The following is a 27,101-nucleotide window of genomic DNA, read 5'->3' on the forward strand; positions in this document are numbered from 1 at the left end:
TCTAAGGATCGGTGACACTCGTATATCAGAGCTGAGTTATAGGTGTTGCTCCCTAGCGCAGTCAGTACCGCCATACTATCGGATAGAATACGGATATAATATACATGTATTTTCCTTCTTAGTATCGCGTCTGCAGCTTCCTTGATGGCTATGCATTCGCATTGGAATATGGAGCTGTGTGTGCCTAAGGGTATAGAGGTGTGTATATTCAGTTCCTATGAGAAGATGCCAGCTCCAGTTCCGGCTGCCGTTTTGGAACCGTCTGTGTAAATTGTAAGTTCATTTACTCCTGACTGGTCTGCTCCCACTTCGACGACAGTTGAATGCGGTAATTCTTTTGAAAGATGTGTGTTTTGGGTATTCTATCACAGGGTGCCTCACAGAGTGGGAAATCCTTCCTTACTCTGTTCCAGAGGTTTCCTGTGAGGCAGTCATCATTCTTGCATGCACCCATCAGCCTCAGGCGGAGAACCGATATTGTCGCCTCATGTTGGATGTGTATATCAAGCGGTGTGAGCCCTAGAATGGTTTCTAGGGCAGACGTTGGCGTAGTCCGCATGCAACCAGTTATGGCTGTGCAGACCAGCCGTTGGAATCGCTGCAGCTTGGTTTGTACGGTTGTTAGCTCTGTCCTGGGCCACCAAGCTAATGCTGCGTTGGTGATAATTGGTCTAATAACTGCTGTATATAGCCATTTACATATCTTTGGAGCAAGACCCCAGGTTCTCCCCACGAGCCTTCTACACTGCCAAAATATTATACATGCTTTTTCCAGCTTGTGGTCTATGTGTTTATTCCAAAGCAGCTTACTGTCCAGTATGACCCCCACGTATTTAACTTCTTTAGTAAGGCTTATCTCGGTATTGAACAACTTTGGTAATGTAAGATTGCCAAAATTGCGTTTGTTGGTAAAAAGTATTAACTCAGTCTTTGATGGATTAGCGGTTAGCCGATGTTGTGTGCACCATTCTTCGATTATCTTAAAAGCAGTTCTCATGAGATTACAAAGGACCTTCTCGAATGGACTTGTTATTAGATTGGCGAGATCGTCCGCATAGCCTACTGTGTATAGTTTCTTTCTGTTTAGCTCCGCGATGAGCTCGTCCACCACAAGGTTCCAAAGGAGTGGTGAGAGTACCCCTCCTTGTGACAGGTAGCCTAAGAGCCACTTATATCGGGACACGGGTTAGTCTTGTTGTTAGTAACGTTGTTCGTCCGCGATGGACTACTAAAGTAATGAACGGATTTAAATGGGGATTACTTCATGGAGTGCAGTTTAGTCCATTTTGAGAGATAGGATACTCTTTATTCCGATTTAGGACCCATAATTATTTTTATTTCCAATATTTGTTTTGTATGGACACATTTTCTTTAATAGAATTTATTGACGCACGGTTTGACAGTTCTGCTGTGAAACAATATCATTATAACAACAAGGAGCATACGTTAAGAAAAAATTGTTGATGTTATAAAAAAATTTTGACAAATTCATAAAAAATTTATTTATTTTTAAACAACAATATAAAAGTATTTGTGGATATATGATTATTTAAGGGAGAAAAAATTGTGTAACTTTTATCCCCCGTAACCGCACACACACTAGCATAAACGTGCTTCAATTGCTAATATCACAGCGCGGAAACTTCTTTTTTTACTAGTCCGTGCAATCGAATTGAGAACATCCTCCTCTTTGAAGTCGGTTAAAAATGAATCTTTACAAATATTTTTAGAACCGCGAGGTAAAACTTAAATCCTTTAAAACGTTTCCTATTTATGGATATAAATGCCCTTTTAAGACTCTTATAAGAATATCCCAAAAATTACCGAAGAAAGTCGTCTCTATCAATTGCACATTAAACAAAAGTAATCCCTAGCGATTAAAAAGTAATAAATGTCTAATCACTTCAGTCTGCTTTACTTTTTAAAATGAAAGCCCATAAGCCAGACTGAATGACAATTTGCAAATGAATGGACTTTCATAGCTTTTGTATTTCAAAATTCATAAGCAAGGCCTCGCAACGGAATCATTTTTGATTTTGGTAGTTCATTGTTGTTCAAAAATATTTATAACTAGCTGACCCGGCAAACGTTGTTTTGCCATATAAAGTATAATTCACGCCATACTTTTATAAGTAATAAAATATTGTCTATATTATAGCCTGTACATCATTTTGTTCTATTGTCAATAGTTTTTGCAGCGCACGCAAAAATAGGTTTTCGATTTTACACCTTGTGTTACAAAATAGCAATTTTATTACGGATCCCTAATTTTGAAAAAAAAACATAGCCTACTGTGCCTTCCTCGATAAATGGAGTAACCAACACTGAAATAATCATTCAAATCGGACCAGTAGTACCAGAGATTAGCGCGTTCAAACAAACAAACAAACAAACACTGCAGCTTTATAATATTAGTATAGATAAAAATGGTACGTTTTATCTCTTGTATTTTGCAATTTGATATTATTGGCTTACTGACAATCTTTAATTTTTTTGTAGTATCATACGGATAAATGTGATATTACGCTCCTTGTATGAAAGGTTTATTAGAAAGAGTCTCATTCTAATAAACTTTTCATACTTTCAATAAATACGAATTTCGATTTATCTCTCAATTATTAACCATCTAATTTATCTGCACATATAATTTTCATAAAAAATAAACTAATATTTTCAATAGACATGATAAAAAAATGATTTTTATAATTAGCTTACTCAGAACATACAATTTTCTCCGATTAGTCTAATTATAGACATGATGATAAAGTTCATGAGGTATAAAGAAAATTGCACAAATGTTAAAGGAAGTAATCATACTTAGTAGGTTAAGATAGTTAAGGTAAGTCTTTTTATAGTTTCTATAGTTTAGTTCAAAGTAAATAGTAGTTAAGAAGTTACATAATCAAACGTTTTTAAGCGCAATTACTTGTCAAGAAACTGTTAAGGTTTGGCAAAATTTATATTATTACTAGCTGACCCGACAGACGTTGTTCTGTAGATAGAAAAAAATACTGTTTTGCCAATAATATTTCAAAACATCAAAAATTATTGCGTAAAATATGCTCCCTGTTGTTATAATGAAATTGTTTCACAGCAGAACTGTCAAACCGTGCGTCATTAATTTCTCTCATAGAAAATATGTCCATACAAAACAAATATTGAAAATAAAAATAATTATGGGTCCCAAATCGAAACAAAAACTATCCTATCTCTCAAGTTGGACTAAACTGCACTCAATGAAGTAATCCCCATAAAAATCCGTTCGTTCGTTTAGGAGTCCATCGCGGACAAACAACGTGTCACGTAATTTATATATATTAAGATGTAAAAAGTGTACTCATTAAATTTAAATAAAAAAAACAGCTTTCAAGCATTTGTATACAAAAAGTATCAATACCAAGTGGAGCAGATGAAGAACACTTCACATTGAGTTTTCAAAGAGACAGGTAATATTATGCATTCATTATTATAATGCAGTAAGCTATATTGTCAATTAGATAATGTTAGAAAATAACGCTGGGATGAATCCGGAGATTGGCGTCACAATTGCTACATAATACAATGAATTTCTTGCTTCCTCTACTCATTTGAGCACAACCTTTTCCGAAGTGGTGATAAATGGTAGATAAAAAGTGTACCATTTGACCTAAATTAAACATTTCTTAAAAGTATATTTCTTAGACCTAAATGAATAAAAAATATTGATTTGATTTAATATGATTTTCTTCAGACGTCTTATGTGTGTGTTGATGTATTAATGGGGATTTTGATAGATTTTTTAACATGCAATCAAAAACATTTGAAACATTCAGCGCCAAAATATAAATTAGGTGTTATTTTTAAAACAGCAGTTTATCGTCGAGTAGAACATGTTAATATCTAAGCTGGTTTCAAGAAGTGCTCACTACTAATTGTTTTAGTGGTAAGTGCTAGAATGCTTGTTCTGAATCCGAGAGTTTTTGTTTAGTCATGAAAGCGGTGCTCCACTTTAAATCTAGACGCCGACGTACTTTACAAAACGAAGAAAAGTTTTCTTTAAAAATTCCTAAGCCCCGCCAGCTTTGTACACAGTACGGTAACAATATCATTTATTTTGAATACGTGTTTTAGCAAATTTGCATCCGAATATTAAAAGGTTGTAGCTACCTATTCACTATGGAATATTCTTGATTTGAATAACTTTATATGAAATTCATTCGCATGGAACTCATCCTGAACATTAAACTGGAAACCTTTTCTAATCTTTACACCCGTGTAACTACAATCTTCTACATATTCATATCAAAGGCACATCATGAATCAATAAACGTAGATAGTGTCTACGGTGCAGTCTATGCAAGTCGCTTTGCGTGTAGCACGCCACAGCGTAAACCATCGTACAACAAGAATTTGGACGAGAATATACCTTGAATACATCACATTTAAAGTTCCTTTTTAACTTCACTTGATTATTGATGAGAACCCGTTATCTTTTTGCAAGTGCAAAGGTTTTTAAAGGTGAACATTTTTTATGTTTGATGTTTTGGTGAAGTTGACAGCACATACCTTACGTGAAGTAATGTTATAAAAGCGTTGTTATTCAACTCGCGTCGGTGCAGTAGGTATTGTATTGTCGTTATGTAAGTTCCCTATTTAAAATACCCTTTTCATTATATTTGGAGTTCTGTTCGGCTAAAATAAAAACAATTTTTTTTCTCAGGAACGCGTTTCAGTATTAATTTTAAATTACTAAATCACTTTCATCTGCTGCCTGTATACCTTGTTAGTAAATAAATAATTTATTATTTATCAAGGACGTAATAACCGCTAATAAGATATTATTAGACAGAAACTTATACTTAAACGTAAAAAAGTATCAAAAAAATAAACAAAATAAAATAAATCTCTAGCTATGTAATAAAGCACACAAAAAATGAATTATTCCGGGACCTCGTGAAAGCCTTATAATATCTGCTACAGGCGAACAATTTGTATAAATTTGAATTATTTAAGGACTGGCAGATCCGGTTCAATGATCCTCATACCTTACCTAATTTGTATCAAGTAAGGGGCAATTGTGACATGACGTAATCGAATCCAATTTAAGCGAAAAATCATCTATTATCCGAATACAATACAAATTAGGAAATATCTAGTGATTTCATATTCACGAAATCTTTGCGTCTGTGTTTTGCAGCCTGTTATAAAATATATCAAATTAAACGGCATGCAATCAGGTAAAAAATTTACATAGGTTGACAATTCTGTATGTTATCAGAACTGTAATATTTATGACTAGTTGTCCGCGACTTTGTCCCCGTAGTATTCTTCATATATTTTTATAATATGAGTACATAAGAGATTTTATGCAGTATTTAAGATATTTATTAAAAATGTGTGTGTGATACATATATTTTTGATTGCTTCTCAAGTTAAATAAACATGAGCCAATTCAAACTTATTTAAATTTAACCTAATAATAATAAATCGAATATGTTGAATATCCCAAAATCTAATTTACAAATGGAAAACCTCCTTATAAGGATTCAGTTAAAACAACAAGTTAAGTAAAACTTTCGGGCAACTAAGTAGAGATACATGAAAGGACTGTAACAGATTAAAATTTAAATACTTAACAAGGACAATTCGGAACGAATTTCAGGGAATTGAGAACTTTTTACTCAGAAATTAGGTTTTCATAAATTAGTTACGCATAACGGAGTTTCATTTTGAATTTGTCAAAGTTTCCACAGTTTCATGGCCAATTTTAGAATGCCGAATTCAACTGTTCTTTCTGACAAGTACTTGTAGGTTATATATATATGATAAATTATGCTCGCGTTTTACACATACATATTCCTTGTAATGTTTCTATATTTGTTCATATCTTATTTAAATTATTGCGAGGCTTCATTGCACAGCAACAGCTGTTCAAGCATTATTGTGCTTCAGTTCGAAGGGAGCCGTAGTGAAACTACCGGGCTAATGAGACTTAACACCTTATGTCTCAAAGTGACGAGCGCAATTACAAAGCCGCTTAGAATTTTGTGTTCAATCAAGAATTCTAAGCGGGACTGTAATAGAATGTACGGAGCGTATCAATTACCCACCTATCAGGTGAACATCTAGCTCATCTCGTCACTTTTTCTCATACAATATCTTAACTTGAATTTGACATCTATTATGCTCAACGGATTATTATATAGATATAAAAAATACGACGACAAATGATCTTTAAGCATATCGGCTAAACTTTTCAAGTTTCTCATTGATATTGCTGCATCAAATTTAGCTGTAATATTGAACAATAATTGTATGGACCATGGTGAATTTCCTGACCTAATTGAAACATAGTAAAGTAGTTCCACTGCTTAAATCAGATTGTGCCAGTGACCTCACTAAGTATAGAAAAATATCTTTACTACCCTCTATCTGTAATTTTTTCTTATTACTTTCTTACTTTCAGAAAAAATACGAATTCCAATTGATTTTTCATTCTCTATATCTATCGATCAATTTTTACCATGTCATTTATATGTACATAAAATTTTATAAATAGAATAATATTTTCAATAGACATAAAAAATCTCATTTTTTTCTCTCTTTATTAAATTCTCATTTTTAAAGGCTTACCAACTAGATATACTATTAATATTGTGACTATGTATAATGTAAGATTTCATATATTTAATACTTATTAGTGGGTAACACTGTTTAGAACTGGCCAGTTAGAAACAATTCTAATGAAAACTTTATTTGAATTTTAGAACTCTTTGGTAAACTAATGTAGTACATTGCATTCATTTGTCATTTGTTTTTGTGAATTGGCGGCAAATCTAATCTTTTGTTACACGTGAAAATGAACCTAACGCGAGAATATTTTCGGACAATGATTTATTATGACTTTCGTGGTGGGCTTACTCAACAGTAAACCTATGATAGGCTGCGATTAGCATTTCTTAATGAAGCCCCATCTCGTGCCACCTATATATTGGTTTAACTAGTTTAAGCGTGGACATAGCAATCTCAATGATGATCCGCCTGAGAGACGTCTTTTAACAGCGACTACTGAAAATAGCATCAGTGCTGTGCGACGCATGATAGTGGAAGATAAGAGAGTGACCTATCAGCAGATACGAGCAAGCCTAGGCATTGGTATGAGTCAAGATCAAAAAATATTACACAAACCTTTTGGCGTCAGGAAGCTTGGTACCAAGTGGATTTCCCATACTTTGACCGACGATCAGAAGCGTCTTCGCACGGACTGGTGTCGCCAAATGTTAGATAAGTTCAACGGCTGTGACTCAAATGCCAAACAAAAATTGACAACGTCACAGGTGATGATAGCTGGATATATTGGTACGAACCCGAAACCAAAAGACAATCAGCTCAGTAGGTGTTTCCTTTCGAGGATCGGCCAACTAAGATAAAGAAAGGAAGTAGTCAAAGAAAAAAGATGATTGCCTCATTCTTTGGTCGGAAAGGTCATATCGCGACAGTCGTGCTAGAAGATGGAAGGACAGTTACTGCAGACAGAATATTTTACAATTGTATAGACCATGGTGAATCTTCGGACCTAATGAAACATAGTAAAGTAGTTCCACTGCTTAAATCAGATTGTACCAGTGACCTTATTAAGTATAGAAAAATATCTTTACTACCCACTATTAGTAATTTTTTTATTTATTTATTTGGATCATCAACATTACATATATTACACATTCATATAAACATATGCTAGGTACAATTCTGATATATGTAACAATTAAAGATGAACACATCATTCAGTGTACTAAAATTTATATAAAGTAAGGATACAATTTATTTGGTTTTATAATGAAGAGGATATAGGTACACACTACTTGGAACAAGAACGTCAGAGTTTAAGTTTGATGTACGAGACTTTAAAAGCTATAGGTAATTTATATCATATACTGAACTTTAAATTGACAAGATACATATTTATGATATAAATATTATTGGAATCCCAAAATATAAACCTTTCAATCGTCTCGATTGAATTATATGTTAAAACTTTCTTACACCCACTACATATTAAAAATATAAATAATAAATTATAGCACTCTAGCAAACATCATTTATTAAGAAATAAATTAATATGCAACTCATAAATTTACTATTTTATTTTACTCATGCGGGAAAAGTAGAAAAGGGAAAAGGGAAAAGTACTTTTTAGTGCATATTATATCAATTGTTTTGGAATAGTTTTTTTGAAGTCGGTTGTTTTTTTGTTAATAATATACTAAAATTTTCAATGCAGCAATGAACGTAAGTGCTTTGCAATTTGATTACAGACCAAAAATTCTGCCACAGATCGCACCCTTACTGTAAGTCATGAAAGAGTCCCATTGATCATCATATTCAACTACGACAATTAATTGACCATAACTATCTTATGGTAGATGACTTAAATATCCGGAGAGCATGAAAAAGATTCGGCCGAGTATCGTTAATTTGCTCCTAAGAATTGAAGAGTTCCGTTACTTTGTCATGGATTCCGTAATCAGAACCTATCCAAACTCTCACCAAACTATCTTTGAAGTATATCCTTTCCATTAAAAAATGAATCATAGAAATCGGTTGTTCGAATCGAAGTCGCGATATTAAGTTATTCGTAAATTTATCATCCACGTTGCTATAAGAATGTATAGTAAATTTAAGACTTTTATGGTTTTCTCATGGATGCCACTGTCAGATCTGGACCACAATACAATGGGACCATACGGGAAGCACCAGCTTTCAAATAAAAAAGGATTATCAAAATCAAAATAAAAAGCCTCCTTTTTTGAAGTCGATAGTGTCGAAGTGAAGAAGATAATTTAATAAATAAAATTATTATATTATAAAATTATATATTAAGTTACAAAAGTTTACAAACAAATATGGAGCCGGAAATAATACATAAATCGTAGCATTTGTAATACAAAATAGTTCGTGCAACTCGTGCGACAAGTTGTCAATTGCCCACGAACGCGAAGTTGAACGCACAAGCGAAGCGAATGTGGTCATTCGCTTGAATATACTATTATTGGACTTATTAGACATCATTATATTATACGATACTATTTATAGTCTTACAAGCCCAATTTGACTTCAAGATTGACTTTAATCGGAGGCTGCGACTGTTCTACAAGCCAATAAGTTCCACTCTCAGCATTCTTGTATACATCCAGTGTCCCCTTGCCAACATTATCAGGTTCTTGGGTAATAAATTTTTCTGATAACAATCGCATTACTGGATCATCGCGTTTCTCGTTCGAATTTTTCTCTATATTTGTGGTTGTCAGACCTGGGCATATAGCTAAAACTCTAACACCAGTCTGATTGTAATTTACATTGTGACCCAGTGATTTTGTGAAGCCAATTACAGCGTGCTTTGATGCCTGGTACGCTGGTAAAAATGGTATATTTTCATAACCAACAACAGAAGCTATATTTATAATGGTACCTCCTTTTCCTCCCTTATCGATTCTCATATCTTCATAAACCTTGAAAGTCCATTCTATAAGCGAAACGGCATTGACATTCATCGTCCTTCTGGGGTTGTCAGTATCTAATATTCCAGCGTTATTTACAAAAACATCTATATGTTTATATGTCTTGATGAGTTCACTATAAACTGAATCTAAGTCCCTTGTTATGTCACAATTAATAAAAACACAATCACCACTGTATTTATTTTGCAGTTTCTTAACAACTTTATTTCCCTCCTCCTCGTTATAGTCTAGTATAATCACATGTTTTGCACCATTGAGAAGAAAGTTTTCGACGATTGCGAGCCCGATTCCTTGAGCTCCACCAGTAACAACGCAAGTTATATCCTTAGTTTCGTACATCTTGCATCAAATTCGACACGCGAATAACAAAACATAGACAAACTAAATAAGCTGTTACTAAGATTACTGGTTTTGCCAGTATACTGGCCTTGTATACAAGTAACAGGACACCAGCTCTAAACACGTTTCTTATATGAAATATAGCATATTTATGTTAATATGTATCATAAATGCACAAAAACTAAGTTTATCAACTTCTTATAATATTCATTTTTACTAAGCAACAACAGACGAAAATAGCAATTACGCACCACTATGCGAACTGCCAAATTGTGCAGAAAGTGAAAATACGATAAAGTCCAAAAACCGTTGCAATTCTATCTGTATCAATTCAACCGTCGTTTGGTCGGTTAAAGATCTAAATTTCTATTCACTTAATAAGTGTATTTACTTATTGGAAGGTACCCATTTAATATCGCCCTGGAATCATCGCATAAGGAAACACATTCTATAGTTTGCACGTGGAAGAAAGTTTCTTGAAAAGCGCACTGTACAGGGGATGGGATAATATCATAATATATGGCGTGTCGTGCGAAGGTGGAATTTGGCGGCGGGAATTATTGTATAGATGCCTTGGAGAACTTTCTTCACTACAAACATTAAAACGAATATGAATATGATGTAAAATTAAATTAATATTAAAAAAAATCAACGATTGCATTACACCCAATGGACAACAAGTCGTATACGTTACCTTTGCCGTCTGAAATTTAAAATGTAAAATGAATCTCTACTTATCCTTTTTAGATCCGCGGAATAAAACTTAAATCCTCTTAAAACTTTCCTATTTACAGATAAACTAGCCGTTCCCGCCTGCTTCGCTGGGCGAATTTTAAAAGGAAACAAATTAATGACGAAACGTTGGATTTCGAAACATAAGTCCCCATAAACAATAAATATATATATAAGAGATTTCCACGTATAAAGTCACTCGTCACTATACCTCTGGCCTTCTTTTTTCTTCCTCTGACTTGAAATTTGGTAGGAATATTCCTTTCTCCGAGTAGGGGTCAGCTAAGAACGGATTTTACGAAATTCCACCCGCAAGAGTTTTTTTTATCATGAACAGAACAACGTCTGTCGGGTCAGCTAGTCTAGAATAAATTTCGCATCGAATGGTGGTCATCAGTGGTTTAGGCGTAATTGAGCCTCAAACAAAGACCATTTTCATTATATATATTTAGAAGAAATGCCCGTTTAAGGCTGCTATAAGAATGTCCCAAAAATGAAGGAATTCGTCTCTCAATTGTACATTAAAGCAAAAGTAATCCCTAGCGATTAAAAAGTTATAAATGTCTCCATCTAATCACTTCAGTCTGCTTGGCTTTTTAAAATGGTAGCCATAAGGGAGATTGAATGAATATTTGCAAATGAATCAGGAAAACGAATGGATTTCAAAGCTTTTGAATTTCAAAATTCATAAGAAAGGCATCGCAAAAGAATCATTATTGATTTTGGTGGTTCATTGTTGCTGAAAGAGATTATAATAAAAATGCTACGTTTAATCTCTTGTATTTTGGAATTTGTTATCATTGGCCTACATACAATCAAGCATTTTTGTGTAATACCATACGGATTTATGTGTTATTACGCTCTAGACTGTTAGCTCTAGAATTTAGATTGTTTCTAATTACTTTTTTACTTTCAGAAAAAATACGAATTTAAATTGATTTTCCTTTCTCTATATGTATCTATCGATTCTTACCATCTATATTTTCAATAGAAATAAAAAATCTCATTATTTATATTTCGTAACTCAGAAGTTACTATTTTTTCCGATTAGTCTAATAATAGATATAATTGTTTAGTTCATGAGTTATAAAGAAAACTCGACAAATGTTATAGGAATACTCTATATAGTAATTTGGGTACTTTCATCAGCAGTTCAAGCAATTGCATAAACAAAGTATTAAAACCAAGAGGACTAGATGAAAAACCCTTAATAATGATATTAGGATAGCCACATCATAAAATTACGTAGCACTTAAGCATTCATTATTATAATCATTATATTGTAGTAGAAAATAACTTTTAGATGAATCCGAAGATTGTCATCAGAACTTGCCACTTCTACAAATAAAATGCTCAATTCTCTTCTTTAAAATAATTTAGATTTGAATTTATATGATTTTCTTCAGACGTGTTATCTGTATGTTGATGTATTAATGGGGATTTTGATAGATTTTTTAACATGCAATCAAAAACACTTGAAACATTTAGCGTCAAAATATGTGTTATTTTTAAAACAGCAGTTTATCGTCGAGTAGAACATGTTAATATCTAAGCTGGTTTCAAGAAGTGCTCACTACTAATTGTTTTAGTGGTGCAAGAATGCTTGTTCTGAATCCGAGAGCTTTTGTTTAGTCATGAAAGCGGTGCTCCATTTTAAATATAGACGCCGACGTACTTTACAAAACGAAGAAAAGTTTTCTTTAAGAATTCCTAAGCCCCGCCAGCTTTGTACACAGTCCGGTAAGAAAAACATTTATTTTGAATTAGTTGACAAATTTGCAACCAAATATTTTATGGTTGTAGCAACCTATTCCTAGGTGGTACCCATAACCTAGCGGGCACCCTGTGCAAAGGAGCATTCCACTGGTAAAGGTGTGTGTCGAATGTATATTTTTGTTGCAACTAAACATCAAATCACATCAAAATCACTTTACTACTCAACTAAGTACTCCAACTATTACCTATTTACCGCCATTTTGCAAAAGGTTGAGCTATAATTAGAAGAAGTGGCAAGAAACTAATTGCCACTCTTTTAAATCAACATTTACAGCTTCACCGTTCTAACAAAAATACTCAAACGTCAAATACTTAAAAGTAATGCCTGCCTTACACGAGTAGTAATTCAATAAAGTTAATGTAAATTCATAGGTAAAAACTAGAGTTCTTGAGTACAGTAGATGCATCAAACCACACAAACCGTAAATAAATAAAGGTATTTTGTAAGCGATTGTTAAGCTATTTATATTCTTTTCTGAGAATTAAAATGTCGTCAATTGACATTAAAATGGGAAAAATCATATCTACTTTTTAATGTACCTATTAAATAAACATTAGCCAATTCAAACTTAATTCAATTTAATATACCCAATATTAATAAATCGAAGCTATTGAATATCATATAAATCTAATTTATAAATGGAAAAAAACTCCTTAAAAGGTTTCAGTTAAAACAACAAGTTTAGTAAAACTTTCGGGCAACTAAGTAGAGATACATGAAAGGACTGTAACAGATTAAAATTTAAATACTTAACAAGGACAAGTCGGAACGAAATTAAGGGAATTGAGAACTTTTTACTCAGAAATTATGTTTTCATAAATTAGTTACGCATAACGGAGTTTCATTTTGAATTTGTCAAAGTTTCCACAGTTTCATGGCCAATTTTAGAATGCCGAATTCAACTATTCTTTCTAACAAGTACTTGTAGATGATTTATATGATAAAATATGTTCGCCTTTTACATATATATATATTACTTGTAATGACTGTATGTCTGTTTACATCTTTAGAAAGCTCAGCATAAAGAAACTGTACATTATTTCTTATTGTATTCGAATTTAACTATGGAAACCGGATTTGGCAGTGTAATGCACATCGTAATAGACATATGTCCGTAATTGTTATCATAAAAATGAGTAAACTTTAAATTTTAACAATTTATTTATTCTAGTCTACCTGGCACAAACTCTTTAAGCTTTTTTTTATGAAAATAAGGGACGAGACGAGCAGGACGTCCAGCTGATGGTAATTGATACGCCCTGCCCATTACAAAGCAGTGCCGCTCAGATTTTTGGGGTTTTTCAAGAAGCCTGCGCAACAACCTACAACTGCGCCCGTCACCTTGAGACATAAGATGTTAAGTCTCATTTGCCCAGTCATTTCACTAGCTACGGCGCCCTTCAGACCGAAACACTGTAATTCTTACACATTACTGCTTCACGGTAGAAATAGGCGCCGTTGTGGTACCCATAATCTAGCCGGCATCCTGTGCAAGAATCCTGAGCGGGCCCTACATTTTAATGGGGAGGGCGTATCACCATCAGCTGAACGTCCTGCTCGTCTCGTCCCTTACTGTCATAAAAAAAGTGAATATTAATAATAGTTAGAGACGATATGTGATTTTAAATGCTATTATGAATAGAAATATTTGAATTTGAAAATATAAATGTCATAAAATACGTTTTACCAAATGATATTCTTTGTAAGGTCAGATTCTAGGTTTAATATTTAAGTATTGTCCAAGATATAAATCAATCCCACTGTATTTTAAAGTTTTGGTAAAATTGAATAAACGTGACTTGAGAACTAAAGTCTCGTTCCGAATAATTGAAGGCCCAGGACCCACAGCGGCCATCGGACTTGTAAACTCTTAAAAAGTTTTATATCTCTACAATTGCTCGTATTCCGAATTGTATGCAGTATTGTTCTAAAGAATTTAGTTAAAACTTTGGAAAATTCGTACAACAGGTGTGTTTTATTGTTTATCTCATACACATTGAAATTATTCAATATGTATGATTTCTTTCTTTAAAATTAAAGTTAAAAATTAATATTTGACTGTTAGTTCGATTGGTAAGGTTAGGTAATGTGCTCTATTAAACAGGGGACAAAATAAGAAACGTATTTACTATATTGACTTTACCTACAGATCACTCTACCAAAATTTGCGTGTTTGCCCGTAGACTTACAATAAACCAGCGTATAGACAATCAAAACATGCAAGAGATACAGCAAGATAGAAAAGGAAAGTGAATCTATTTGTTACTGTTACCGATTTTAATTGACAAGTCTAATAACGGTAGCCACCCTTGGAATTAGCTCCTTAGTATTGATGTATGTATGAATATTAAACTCTCAAACAACTAGCTAATTCACACAAATTAACAAATCAAAATTAGTCACGCATCATCGGCAGGTCGTTGTTACCAGTGGCAGGCTCCTTTGCGCAGAATACCGGCTTGATTATGGGTACCACAACGGCGCCTATTTATGCCTCGAAGCAGCAATGTGTAAACATTACTGTGTTTCGGTCCGAAGGGCGCCGTAGCTAGTGAAATCACTGGGCAAATGAGACTTGACATCTTATGTCTCAAAGTGACGAACACAGTTGTAGTGCCGCTCAGAATTTTTGGGTATTTCAAGAATCCTGAGCGGCACTGCATTGTAATGGGCAGAGCGTATCTGCAATAACCATCAGCTGATCGTCCTGCTTGTCTCGACCCTTATTTTCATTAAAAAAGGTCCACTTTACCCTAATATATTCTATGTTTTTGCGATCAAGTATTAATTTACTTTTCAGCAGTAATTAAATTTATAAAATTTAACATGCAACTACAAAATGTTGGTGTCAATTATGAAATTAAAATTATCAAATATAATCAAGCCTTACACAGCACGACAGAAAATGGTTTAATTAAATTACATACAAAACGAACAATTACGAGCGTTGTGGTCATTAATTAACATTATCGAATTAAACAAGCTGCTTTTCCGCTCACTAACGCTGAAATATTGAATTAGTTTCACTGTGAATTTCTGATATATTTTCTCTCATTCGTTTGAGAACTATTTATATCACTTGTTCGAAATTTGATGTAACTATGGCGGCGAATATATAATTATGATTTAGTTATTAATTAAAGAAATTCGTTTATTTCATGGTTACTTATACAATTTAGTTGCTGAGTGATCCTAGGAATTTGTCTTTTGACACTTACTTTTAACTGTAACTTCCTTAACGGATACTTACTTAACAATAAAGAAAATTTATACTTTTTAAAACAAATCTGAAAACATATAAAGTATTTAAAATTTATAGTACTATTTTTCACATACTACTGTTTTTTTAATCGTATTTAAAAATAAAAGAATAAACTTTATATTATGACTTTGACTATGAGAAAACTCTAAGCTTGAAGGTCTCTAAATAGAGTAGAATAGAATATAAAATTTATAAGTCGATTCGGTTTGCGAATACTGTAGACGGTAATTGATTGCACAGACTGGATATGCGAGATAAAAACTTTCTCGCAAACACGTGGTTGTAGAATCCCAGACTTCAACATGATCCGGGTGGATTTTCGCATTTCGATGTAATGTCCAGTTGTGGAGAACTCCCCGTGATATATGCGGTAGAAGATGCAGAGTGAATCCACATTTCTACACAACGCCAAATAATAAAGCCAATCAGAGATAAACCGCCGAATTCCACCTTCGCACGACACGCCACAAGTTAGAATATCATCCCCACCATCTGGATGTGTGGCGGTCCTCCACAGTGCGGTTTTCAAGGAGCTTTCTTCCACGTACTACAAAGCTGTGGAATGAGCTTCCTTATGCGGTGTTTCCGGGACGATACGACATGGGTATCTTCAAAAAAAGCGCGTACACCTTCCTTAAAGGCCGGCAACGCTCTTGTAATCACTTAACACCAGGTCACCCGTACGCTCGTATATCCTACTATTCCATAAATAAAACCCGCTTTTCGTTGCATGTGGTCCAATGGAAGAATTTGTTACTGCGGAACGTCGCTCGATATATCAACGCCTAGGATACCGATAAAGTTGAGGCAGTTAGAGACGTGATCTCAAATCGAGGGGAAGAATATTACGCATAAGTACATTTTACTAAATAACGTGTGGTTAATTTGTTTTATTATAGATATATAGCAGTAACTAATAATAATAAGGACAAGGCTATACGTACTAATCGGATTTCTAATGTCAACCAGGTCATTTAAACACAAGTTCCAGAGATAATGTTTCCAATTTAAATAAAATCAATTGAACTTGTTTATCCTGTAGCTCAATGACTAAAATATTCGGTGGAATTGTCACAACTCGCAACTATTCGCTGTAGCCGACTCGTTGGCGTTATTACGTCCATTAGCCGACAATCGACATATAGTATTTAAGTGACCACTCAGCCGAATGACTCCATTTCTGTTTCGATTAATGTGTCAATTCGTTTAGCCGTACACTTTTAATGGGACTTAACTGTGTGTGTCCTTGCTTTTGTCCACCAAGTTGAATATCGTTTAGTAATATTTACTGGTAAGCTGATTTCTGTAAGAAACAAGTGAATCCCAAGATTTTTTTGTGTATACAGGTCAACGTCGACGTCAAAGTCGCAAGGATGACTCGATGCCATATTATTGTTAAATCAAATAAATTCACTCCAGAACTAACTCTTTTCTTCTAAGATTATTCACAGACTGAATACAGAACATGCCACTTAATTCTCATTCCATCTATTTGCTCAAAAAACATTCTTCCATCGGAGTATCCACGACAAATTGACAACGATTAACGTCTTTTTCCTCGACACTGGATTGGAGGTGAAATTCCTCTTACTCCACCGCTTACAAAGAAAAAACTGTGACGATATTGGAGATCAGTCATCAACTTCAGCCAGAAGTCGTCTCCTGCTGGACAAAGGCCTTAGAGAAGCCATTAGAGATCAGTCATGTGCCGATATTAACTCGTTCTCGATTTGAATATATTATAACATTTAAATATTTTGGCCATAGATCTGGCCAAGCTTCACTGTGGCTTATCCCATTAAAAATTGACGTACTGCATAATATATAAAACCTACATACAACCTAAAACCTCTAATTCATCTTCTTAGGTGTAAACATTATAATAATCACGTGTATATTTATTTTCCAACCTTAGATAGCAGGTACATAAATCCTTACCGATCATCCGTTATTCAAATTGACGCGATTGTTCCAACTATTTCGTCTTTATGCGCACTTAAGTAATTTTAGCAGCAAGAGAATCTTATATTGAGGGCGGCGATGATCATTTAACATCCGGTGACCCGTACTCTAATATGTCCTCCTCTTCATAAAAAATATTATTAATTGTTTATGTTAAGAATATACGGTACGTAAAAGTTCCTCTTCGTGAAATAAGGAATAAAATGGGCAGATTGCTTACCTGAAGTAAAACAAGTCATAGCAGTGACGTTGATTAACATATGCTTTCAACGCTCCGAACAGGAAGGAACTTGTATAGTAATAGTGTGTTAAAGTACAGCAATACGAATAAAATTATTATTAAAACAGCAGTTTATTTACAAAAAAAAAAACAAATGAAATAGAATATTAGTATAGTTGCAATGTCTGTTCAAAAACTGTTCTAAAAGTGTGTATATACGACGGAGACTGCTACTTTCAAAACTGAAAGCACGAGTACAAATGCCATATCCATTACATCTTAGTAAGATTTTATGCATAAAAGCAATTGGAGATCAGTGATCGGCTACAAGACATGTTAAAGGGCAGTTAAGCTGTCTAACATAAATCGTTTTTTATGTTTTTCTTGAACGAACGATGAATATTAAATTATAACTGAGGGGTTAAATTCGAGGCGCGCCATGCGACTTAATAAAACAGCTTTACGCCGCTACGAGCACTGAAAATTTTTCAACATAATTAACTTATATTATATTATATTATATTATATTATATTATATTATATTATATTATATTATATTATATTATATTATATTATATTATATTATATTATATTATATTATATTATATTATATTATATTATATTATATTATATTATATTATATTATATTATATTATATTATATTATATTATATTATATTATATTATATTATATTATATTATATTATATTATATTATATTATATTATATTATATTATATTATATTATATTATATTATATTATATTATATTATATTATATTATATTATATTATATTATATTATATTATATTATATTATATTATATTATATTATATTATATTATATTATATTATATTATATTATATTATATTATATTAAAATATTTTCTCATTTCATAATGATAATATGATCAAGTGAGAATGAATACTTTAAATTAAAACACAATGCTTTAAAAAATGTTAATCGAATGTGGCTGTGTGACATAGCCACATTCCAGCTCCACCATCAGATGATGGAAATCATTCAGCACCAAATAATTCGTCAATCCAACGAACCCAAACATGGTGGGTATACTTTTTCTGTTTTGGAGTTCCAACTCCATCATCAGTCCAGCTCTAGGGTATCATATTATTACATTATCTACACCAAATTTGAGGATAATTGACTGTCAGAGAGGATTTTCTAATTCAGCATCAAATATTTGACCCAAAATAACTGAAGACACCTAGAATGAAATAAAACTTATAACGACACAGTTCGGCCTGGAATGAAGCTATATTACCAGCCATCTCTGGTAAAATAACATGTTCTAGATTGTACTACAAAAATTTTTACCAAAAAAAACAAACCGACTTCAAAAACACTATTCGAAAACAATAGATATATTATGCCCTAAAAAGTATAAAAATAATTGCGTATTTTTATCAATTACAATTTAATTAATTAATCTAATTCTTGTTACGATAATTGTTAATTTTGGAATCGGTGTCCTACCTCTCGCCTCCTCACGACTCAAGCACATCTCACCTATAACTATTTATGTAGTTACAAACCTATCATGGATGACACCGACTCCTAAAATTACAAGAAAAAGGTAACAAACATAACAAAAAACCCGACGAATTGGAAACCTCCTCCTTTTTTGAAGTCGGTTAATAATGGCCAAAACATTCGTCGCTTCTTCCAAAAATTTTTGCATATACCAACATGTGTCGGTAAATCCTAAGATCTGCTGGTAAAAAACTTAGAATAACCAATATAGGGTCTTTATAAAGAGACATTGTACTAGCTAGTCTTTCTCGAACGTTATAAGAAATGGAAAAACAATCGAAATTATAAATGAAATATTCAATATGTAATAGTCCTAACATCAAAAGATTAGGAAACGTGATCTCTAGCAAATTTTTCCGCCAAATCAAACCTAGCAATGGAACGAGGAATGTCGAATATCATTGGATATCAAAAGTTTCTTGATATTAAATTTCTCAATTGATGAAGTATGAACAGTTTTAGTAATCAATATTCAAGTAGCAAAGTTAAGATCTCTTGGATGGTTTTATGGAAAAGGAAGACAAAAGAGCTAACGGGTCACTTAATGTAAAGTGACCACCGCCGCCCAGATTCCCGTATAACACCCAGATAATAACAGGAGCGTTGCCTTGTTATGGTATTGTTATTATGTTCTACTTGAACAAGATTTATTGTTTATGAAATCTATTTTTACACGCTTTTTATATCTTTACCTGTATGTATGTTTGTGTGTAACCGACTCACTTGGGCGCGATTTTGACCCACTTTAAACCGCCAGATTTCGTTCAAACATCGTAGATTTATCGAGGACGAATGACAATACATTAATTTGATAAAATTATTTTCAATTCACAAAATAAGATTTTTGTTAATTTACTTAATTTTCGTCTATAAGCCAGGAATTTATGTTCATTTTAAATTTATTTTATATATTTTCTTAGTTCGGTTTTCAATAAAAATCATATTTTTTTATTTTTTTTAACTACCATTTATTACTGTCACTGTTAATATTTCAGTTAGCCCTCGGGCTTCGTCTTTTTGTAGAGTTGAAAATATAATTACTAATAACCACATCTTACAGAAGCAAACTTGGATATCATCCTCATCAACTGGATGTGTGGCGTTCCTCTAAAGCGCGATTTCATGGAACTTTCTGCCACGTATTATCAAACTGGGATCAGCTTAGCATGGTGATTCCAGGACATGTGCACCTTCTAAAAAACGTACACCTTCCTAAAAGGCTATCAACCCTCCTGTTATACCTCTGGTGCTGCAGGAGAATGTGGGCGGCAGTGATAATTTTGGTAATGATATGATATATAATATCATCCCCACCATCTGGATGTGTGGTGGTCCTCCACACTACGCTTTTCAAGAAGCTTTCTTCCACGTACTACAAAGCTGTGGAATGAGCTTCCTAGTGCAGTGTTTCCGAGACGATACGACATGGTTACCTTCAAAAAAAGCGCGTACACCTTCCTTAAAGGCCTTCAACGCTCCTGCGATTTCTGTGGTGTTGCAAGAGAATTTGGGCGGCGGTGATCACTTAACACCAGGTAACCCGTACCATCCTTTTCCATAAAAATTCAGCATATGCCGTAAAATTTAAAATTTCATTCGAGCATAACCGCTAACGAAGTATCAAGGCACATTTTTTATCCGTTACAATTTACGATCATAGTGCGGCGAGCAAGTTAACAGGCGCCTCCCATAAATAAGAGAATATTCTTCTGGACCGAGAATGTGTAAAAATATCTCTTACGTGACTCGGGTATTTATTTATGCTGCATTTCTACTAAGTTGATAAATTAGTGACTATTATACTATATATACTTCTTCAGTTAATTTGTAAAAATAATCATTCGTATAAGTATCACTAACTCAACAAAAAAACACTTCACGGAAAACCAGACTTCCTTTATGGTCTGGTTATTTTACTTCAAACCATATTTGTTTTATAGAAAAGGGTCCCCCCTGGGCAAGTTGCTTACCTGACGGAATGTTTAAAAAACTTATATACTTAAAATTCCTTAGAGAGAGAGCATATCACATCCAAAGAAAAACATTCTGCAGAAATAGCAAATTCATAAGAAGCTGCTTGATTGATAAGGTAACGGGATATTTGTGCGAATAGTTCTAGCATCAAGACAATCTCTTCCGGAATGTAGTCTAATAAATAGTGAAAGTAATCCCACTGGATTCAGAATCACTATTCTAAGAGAGATATACTTCAATTCAATAAAATTTTAAATAAAATAGACTATTATCTACGTCTATGTTGCACAGTATGTAAGCACGGGTACGAACAAAGAGAAACTTTGTTCTTGAATTCCGACAGTTTCGATCAAGCAAAATTATTAACTTCCAAGGATCAGGCTTCACGTTGTGCCAATTAAAATTTATTAAATTTCAAACTTTCACTAAGTAAAAAGGCTACTTGAAAATATACTGAGTTTTGTAGAACTAAATTTTCATTTGGAGTGGTTAGAAAAACATTTTTCTTGATTTAACTTTTAACTAACTAATTACATCTTCTTCGTTTAATTTTAGTCTTGATTTTATACTAAGTTAATTTCTTATTATGATTACTAAGAATATGTGTTTATTTTGAAAATATAATTGTTTGTAATTGCACTGGTAGGGTCACCATGCGATTTTGGAGGTTCGAGTATTAAATAGTTATAAGTCTTACTGCGATTGTATGCCTGTGTATATAGTAATAATAACGCAACTCCTTATATACTAGTTGGAGAGATGAGTGTGTGTGTGTAAATAAAGGTGATACACATACTACAAAGTAATGGTGCGAATCTCTTTTTCATTTTTATTATCTACGTCACTATCAACAAGATATCACACAGTATTTCGTTCAAGTAACGCAAGTATATATTATATGATAAAATTAAATATCTTTAAATTATTTAGACGGCTGTTGTTATAACCATAGATTTAGAATATATTAGCGTACAGACGACCTAACGTAAAAGTTTTACATCTGAATATTCAGAAGTAACTATACAAATTAGCTAATAAATATAGGTTTAATAATTCCGACGAAGCCTCAAACCATCAGATTACACGTATTGGTTTCAAATTGTAAATCACAATAGTTATGAAGTAAGCATAATAACTTCTCATGAGCGGGTGCAATCACTGAGCAATTAGTACAACATACTTTTTTTTGCTTACAAATAAATAAAAAAACATTGCGTGCGTACAAAGTACATATGTCAGAAGTGAAACCTGCATGATGCATGAACCTCTAAACTGCATATGAATTCCTGGTACGTGTTGCTAGGATGACACATGATTTCAACCGCTATGAAAGACATTCCTACCACGCTTTGATCGCCTGGTACCAAAACATTGTATTATGCTTCCTATCTCATTATCTCCCATGTTAAATATTATAAATTGATGTGACTGCTCTTTTTACTGTCGTTTCATCGACTTTTTTTTCGTTTCATCGACTTTCAAATCACAACGATTCTAAAGAAGTTTCACTTCAAAATGCAACATCTGGATGTTGCTCTGGTAGCTGCTCTGTATCTACTGCTATTACAGGTTAAACAACAAGTTCAGAAACGTCTAAATTCTTGATAAAGCTCCTTAAATATAAGAGATGATTGATTCAATTCGCAATGACGTGTATAAGTAAGTATCGAATGTATGTATTGAGCTCATGAAAAATTGCAATTAAACAAATTCAGATGAAAAAGGATAGATTTAAGTTTACCGTTGATAAGTCAAAAAATAAGTATAAGTAAGTAAAGTATAATTAAGGAATTTTTAAGATCCATAAAGCTCCAACTTACGGATTTCTATCTCTATCTTTTATAATTTAATTCATCATTCATCCGAAAATATGGTACCGCGCGGCCGTTCCTCTATCGGGACACTTAGCTAAAAGACGGAATTTATAACCCAGGCACTTGTGAAAGTAAATGAAAGTTGGAAAAAAAATTGACGTCACTTTTTCGAAAAGTTATTCTGAATCGAATGAGCCATCGTTCATATTTTGTAGGAGATTTAACAAGAATTAACACGTTTCTAGCTTGTTGAGTAGCCTATTCTATAAAAATAGATATAGCACGCTTAGATTAAGGATTGGTCTCCGCTGTGCTCCAGCTAGATCTCGCAGGCGTAGTCGCAAAGTGCGGCAACTAATACCACGCCCAAGTGGACGTACTCGACCCAGTCTTGAACATAGTGTGACGTTGACGTGCCACATGTTCTTTTTAACTTTGCTGATAATGATAATGACCAATCCTTAATCTAAGATAGTACGTTAGTAAAAACGCGACAACCAATGAAGCGAAAAATTGATATTTAAAGAGAAATTCTTGAGTGCAAAGAAGTTATTTGTACATGAGCGGCAAATCCCGTTAGTATTTATGTTTATTATTTCCACTCAGCCATTTCACACAATACAGCGGCTTAAGCGCTTCAAACAGCAGATCTCATTAAAAGACGCGGCTTGGAATCGAAATCCAGTAATTGTTCAGCGGCTTATAAAGCGGAGCTTATTTGCTGATAAGCCAGACTTTAGTATTACGAGTTTGCGTGTTTTAAATTTAAGTATAAGATTCTAATTGAATTTAAGAACATGGATACAATTACATTATAATGTGCTCAGCTTTCAGGTTTAACATACAGGTGGTTTTTTGAGAAGGGCGGTGATGGCAAAGTCGGAAACTACGAGACTCAGAGGAAAGTCGTAAAAGGAGTCATGCCCTCGATTTATTAGAAACCAATAACTGCATATTTAGTTTTTTTTTAATTTCTTAAAGTTTTGACAGTAATCAACCCGAATGATGTTTCAAAAAAATTACATCTTGTATTATTGAACCAATGGACCTCTGTTCCTGATAAAGAACAATCTTTGTGAAGAAATGTATTACTTATAAATTGAAGGCATCGTCCTTTCACAACGTTTCTCTAAGTCTCGTAGTTTCCAACTTGGCCATCACCGCCCTTCTCAAAAATCCTCCCTGTATAACATGTATAATAAAAACATATTTATGTATAGAATTCCCGTGTTATGGAGTTCGGGCACGTTAGAGCCATCAGCTACAACTATGAACCAGGGTACCTATAGGGCTTTACTCAAAATAATTACTGTAATTAAAAAAAAAACATTCTGAATTGAAAACTTCTTTAGGCGCTCTTTCCGCTTTACTTTAGGCGTGTTCCTAAATCCAAAAAAGGACGATTTGCGTGTGGTAACGAAAGTGAAAACTACATTAAGGGGGGGTAAAAGTATGAAGTAGAACTATAATTTTTGTTGTAATTTTATGAAGCTAAAGTTAATTTATATCTAATAAAAAAATCAACTGATATACATACACATTAATAGCAAGCCAGACCGCTATAATCTTTCATTTCTTAAAAATACGTGAGGCAACTAAAATAACAATTAATCATTTTATCGCAGAGGATCTGTGGCAATATATGAAACAATCTGTATTCTGTGCACAGCGCCCGAGAAGTCGACGAACTTTGAGACTTTGTGTAAACCTATCGTGTACGTGATAAAATGATATTGTATGGCAACGGGGTGAATCTTTTATGGAAGATGGGGAAAAATAGCGTACGGGACATCTGATGTTAAAAGATCACCACCGCCCACATCCTCCTGCAACAACTGAGGCATCGCAGGTCCGTTGCCGGCAATTTAGGAAAGTACACTCGCCTTTTTTAAATAAACCCATGTAGTATCGTCGGAAGCATCCACAGTTTGGTTGTACTAGCAGAAAGTTTGATGAAAACCGCACTGTGAAGGAACGCCAAAGATGGTGGCGCTGATATTTTAGCTTGTGGCGTGTCGTGCGAAGGTGGAAAACGGCGTCAGAAATCGGGTCAAACAGCCTTTCTGAAGACTCCCCTTTATTGATGTAGCAAAATACACATTGATGCGATGTCTCTACGAAACGCCAAGTGATGCGCAATGCACTGAATCCCCGTAAATTTGAGCAGCTCTGCGTTGCTCACAGTCAAATGATTTGGTTCAATGGGATACACCAGACCAGAGCGGAGAGCAATACTCAAACATAATGAGAGCGCTAGAATGTGGACCGGCTTGAAGTATTACCGTGCTATATTTAAGCACCCCGTGTCTTATTTGTACTATTAACGGGAGGATTGGCAAAAAGCGGCAAATTGTTTAACTCCATTCCGCGAGCTTCTCAACTGGTGAATCAAAACACAGGTTACAAGAAAGTATACCATGCTATTATAAATTATTTATCATATGAAATGAGGAGATCCTTAGGTACGATTGCGAAGTGGCAGTGGGAAGGGCACATAGTTCGACGGGCAGATGGCCGTTGGGGCATTTCCCTTCCCATGGACTTATCAACTTTTCGGTTATAAAGATCTACACCCCTTTTACGCCAAGCCACTACGACTCCGCCACCAATGGAGGGGCACTGATAACCAGTGAGCTCCCTCCCCCTCTCCCGAATGGCGACCCCGTACCGGAAGACGCAGTGTTGGTAGGCCCCGAAAAGATGGACCGACGATCTGGTTAAGATCGCCGGAATACGTTGGATGATGGCAGCGCAGGACCGATCGTCGTGTAAATCTTTGGGGGAGGCCTTTGCCCAGCAGTGGACATCTTCCGGCTGATTATGAAAAGATAATCTTCTAAAAAACAACAGCATTGCGCAGTAGTTCTGCAGTAGAAATCAAGTGAATCTGCTTCCGGAGCATTTTATGTCAACTATTGTATCCGTGGCAATTCAGGTGGCTTTACATATGACTTGGACTAGATATGTGTGGCCCCGTTCCAACAAGGTCAACTAAGACAAGCATAGGAAATATATACAGATTGGACAGTCGTTGCTATTATTGAAGATGTCATTTTTGGGATATCTTCTGGACGTGTCACAAAATAAGGCAAAGATTCTCCGGCGTAATCATGAGATAATATATTCAAAGACATCTCGCTCACTAACTGTCCAGCAGGGATATTGTAAGTCCTAATATCGAAATTATCAAGTTTGTAAACTTTAACGATTTAACGACCTTACAAATTAACTTTGCATTAAATTTTACATGAGAATGAACCAAGAATATGCAAAATGATGACTATATCGCTGACCTTTTCCGAATGTCAAATACAGCCTTGCAAATAAAAGCGGGAAACGTAAGCACCGGTATCCACTAAAGCGGAGAGGAGATATATTTTGATAACCAATCAGATTTAATAATTTCCACATCTCCTGTCCGTTTAGCTTCTGTGGATATGAATGAAGGAGAGGAGATGTCTCATTTTTCTATAGAATTTTTGCCGCGTCGAGCGATCAAGCGGCCCGGCAGAGCGGATATGCCTGTAGGTGGGCGTGACGACGTCTTACTTTCGTAGACATCACTTGACTGATTACGAACTCTCACAGCTCACATCTCCTCTCCGCTTTGGTGGAAATATCTAAACAGTCTATCTATCTCTCGTATCCTCTCCTCTCCGCTATGGTGGATACCGGTCCTTACACCTCGGAATAAACCAATTGTAAGCAAAATGTCTATTTGTAAACATTATATTCTTGGCTTATTCTCAGGTATAACTTTATGCCAATTTTATTTGTAAGGATGATAGAATGTAACTATATCCTTAGCTATAACGCTATGTAGAGAAGTACGATAAGAAATAATATTTCCCATTATGATAATTTATTTAGATACCTTAATTATGTACATGTTTCATTTTGCATAAAGCCATAACACATAAATGCACACAGAACGATCTCGAGGGAATGTAATATGTAAATTTGGCATCATTACACA

General features: G+C 34.1%; 2 protein-coding genes across 3 annotated transcripts in view; both read right to left on the bottom strand.

Annotated features, from left to right (window-relative positions):
* Positions 1–27,101, bottom strand: part of LOC126979890 (pseudouridylate synthase RPUSD2) — a 469,930-nt gene that overhangs the window by 407,536 nt on the left and 35,293 nt on the right. The gene's annotated exons all lie outside the window — the stretch shown is intronic.
* Positions 8,798–9,867, bottom strand: LOC126979937 (15-hydroxyprostaglandin dehydrogenase [NAD(+)]-like). Its single transcript, XM_050829533.1, has one exon. The coding sequence runs from the start codon at positions 9,834–9,836 to the stop codon at positions 9,075–9,077; it is 762 nt and encodes a 253-aa protein (XP_050685490.1). The 5' UTR covers positions 9,837–9,867; the 3' UTR covers positions 8,798–9,074.

Source organism: Leptidea sinapis, chromosome 4 (genome assembly GCF_905404315.1).
Source record: "Leptidea sinapis chromosome 4, ilLepSina1.1, whole genome shotgun sequence".
Lineage (NCBI taxonomy): Eukaryota > Metazoa > Arthropoda > Insecta > Lepidoptera > Pieridae > Leptidea > Leptidea sinapis.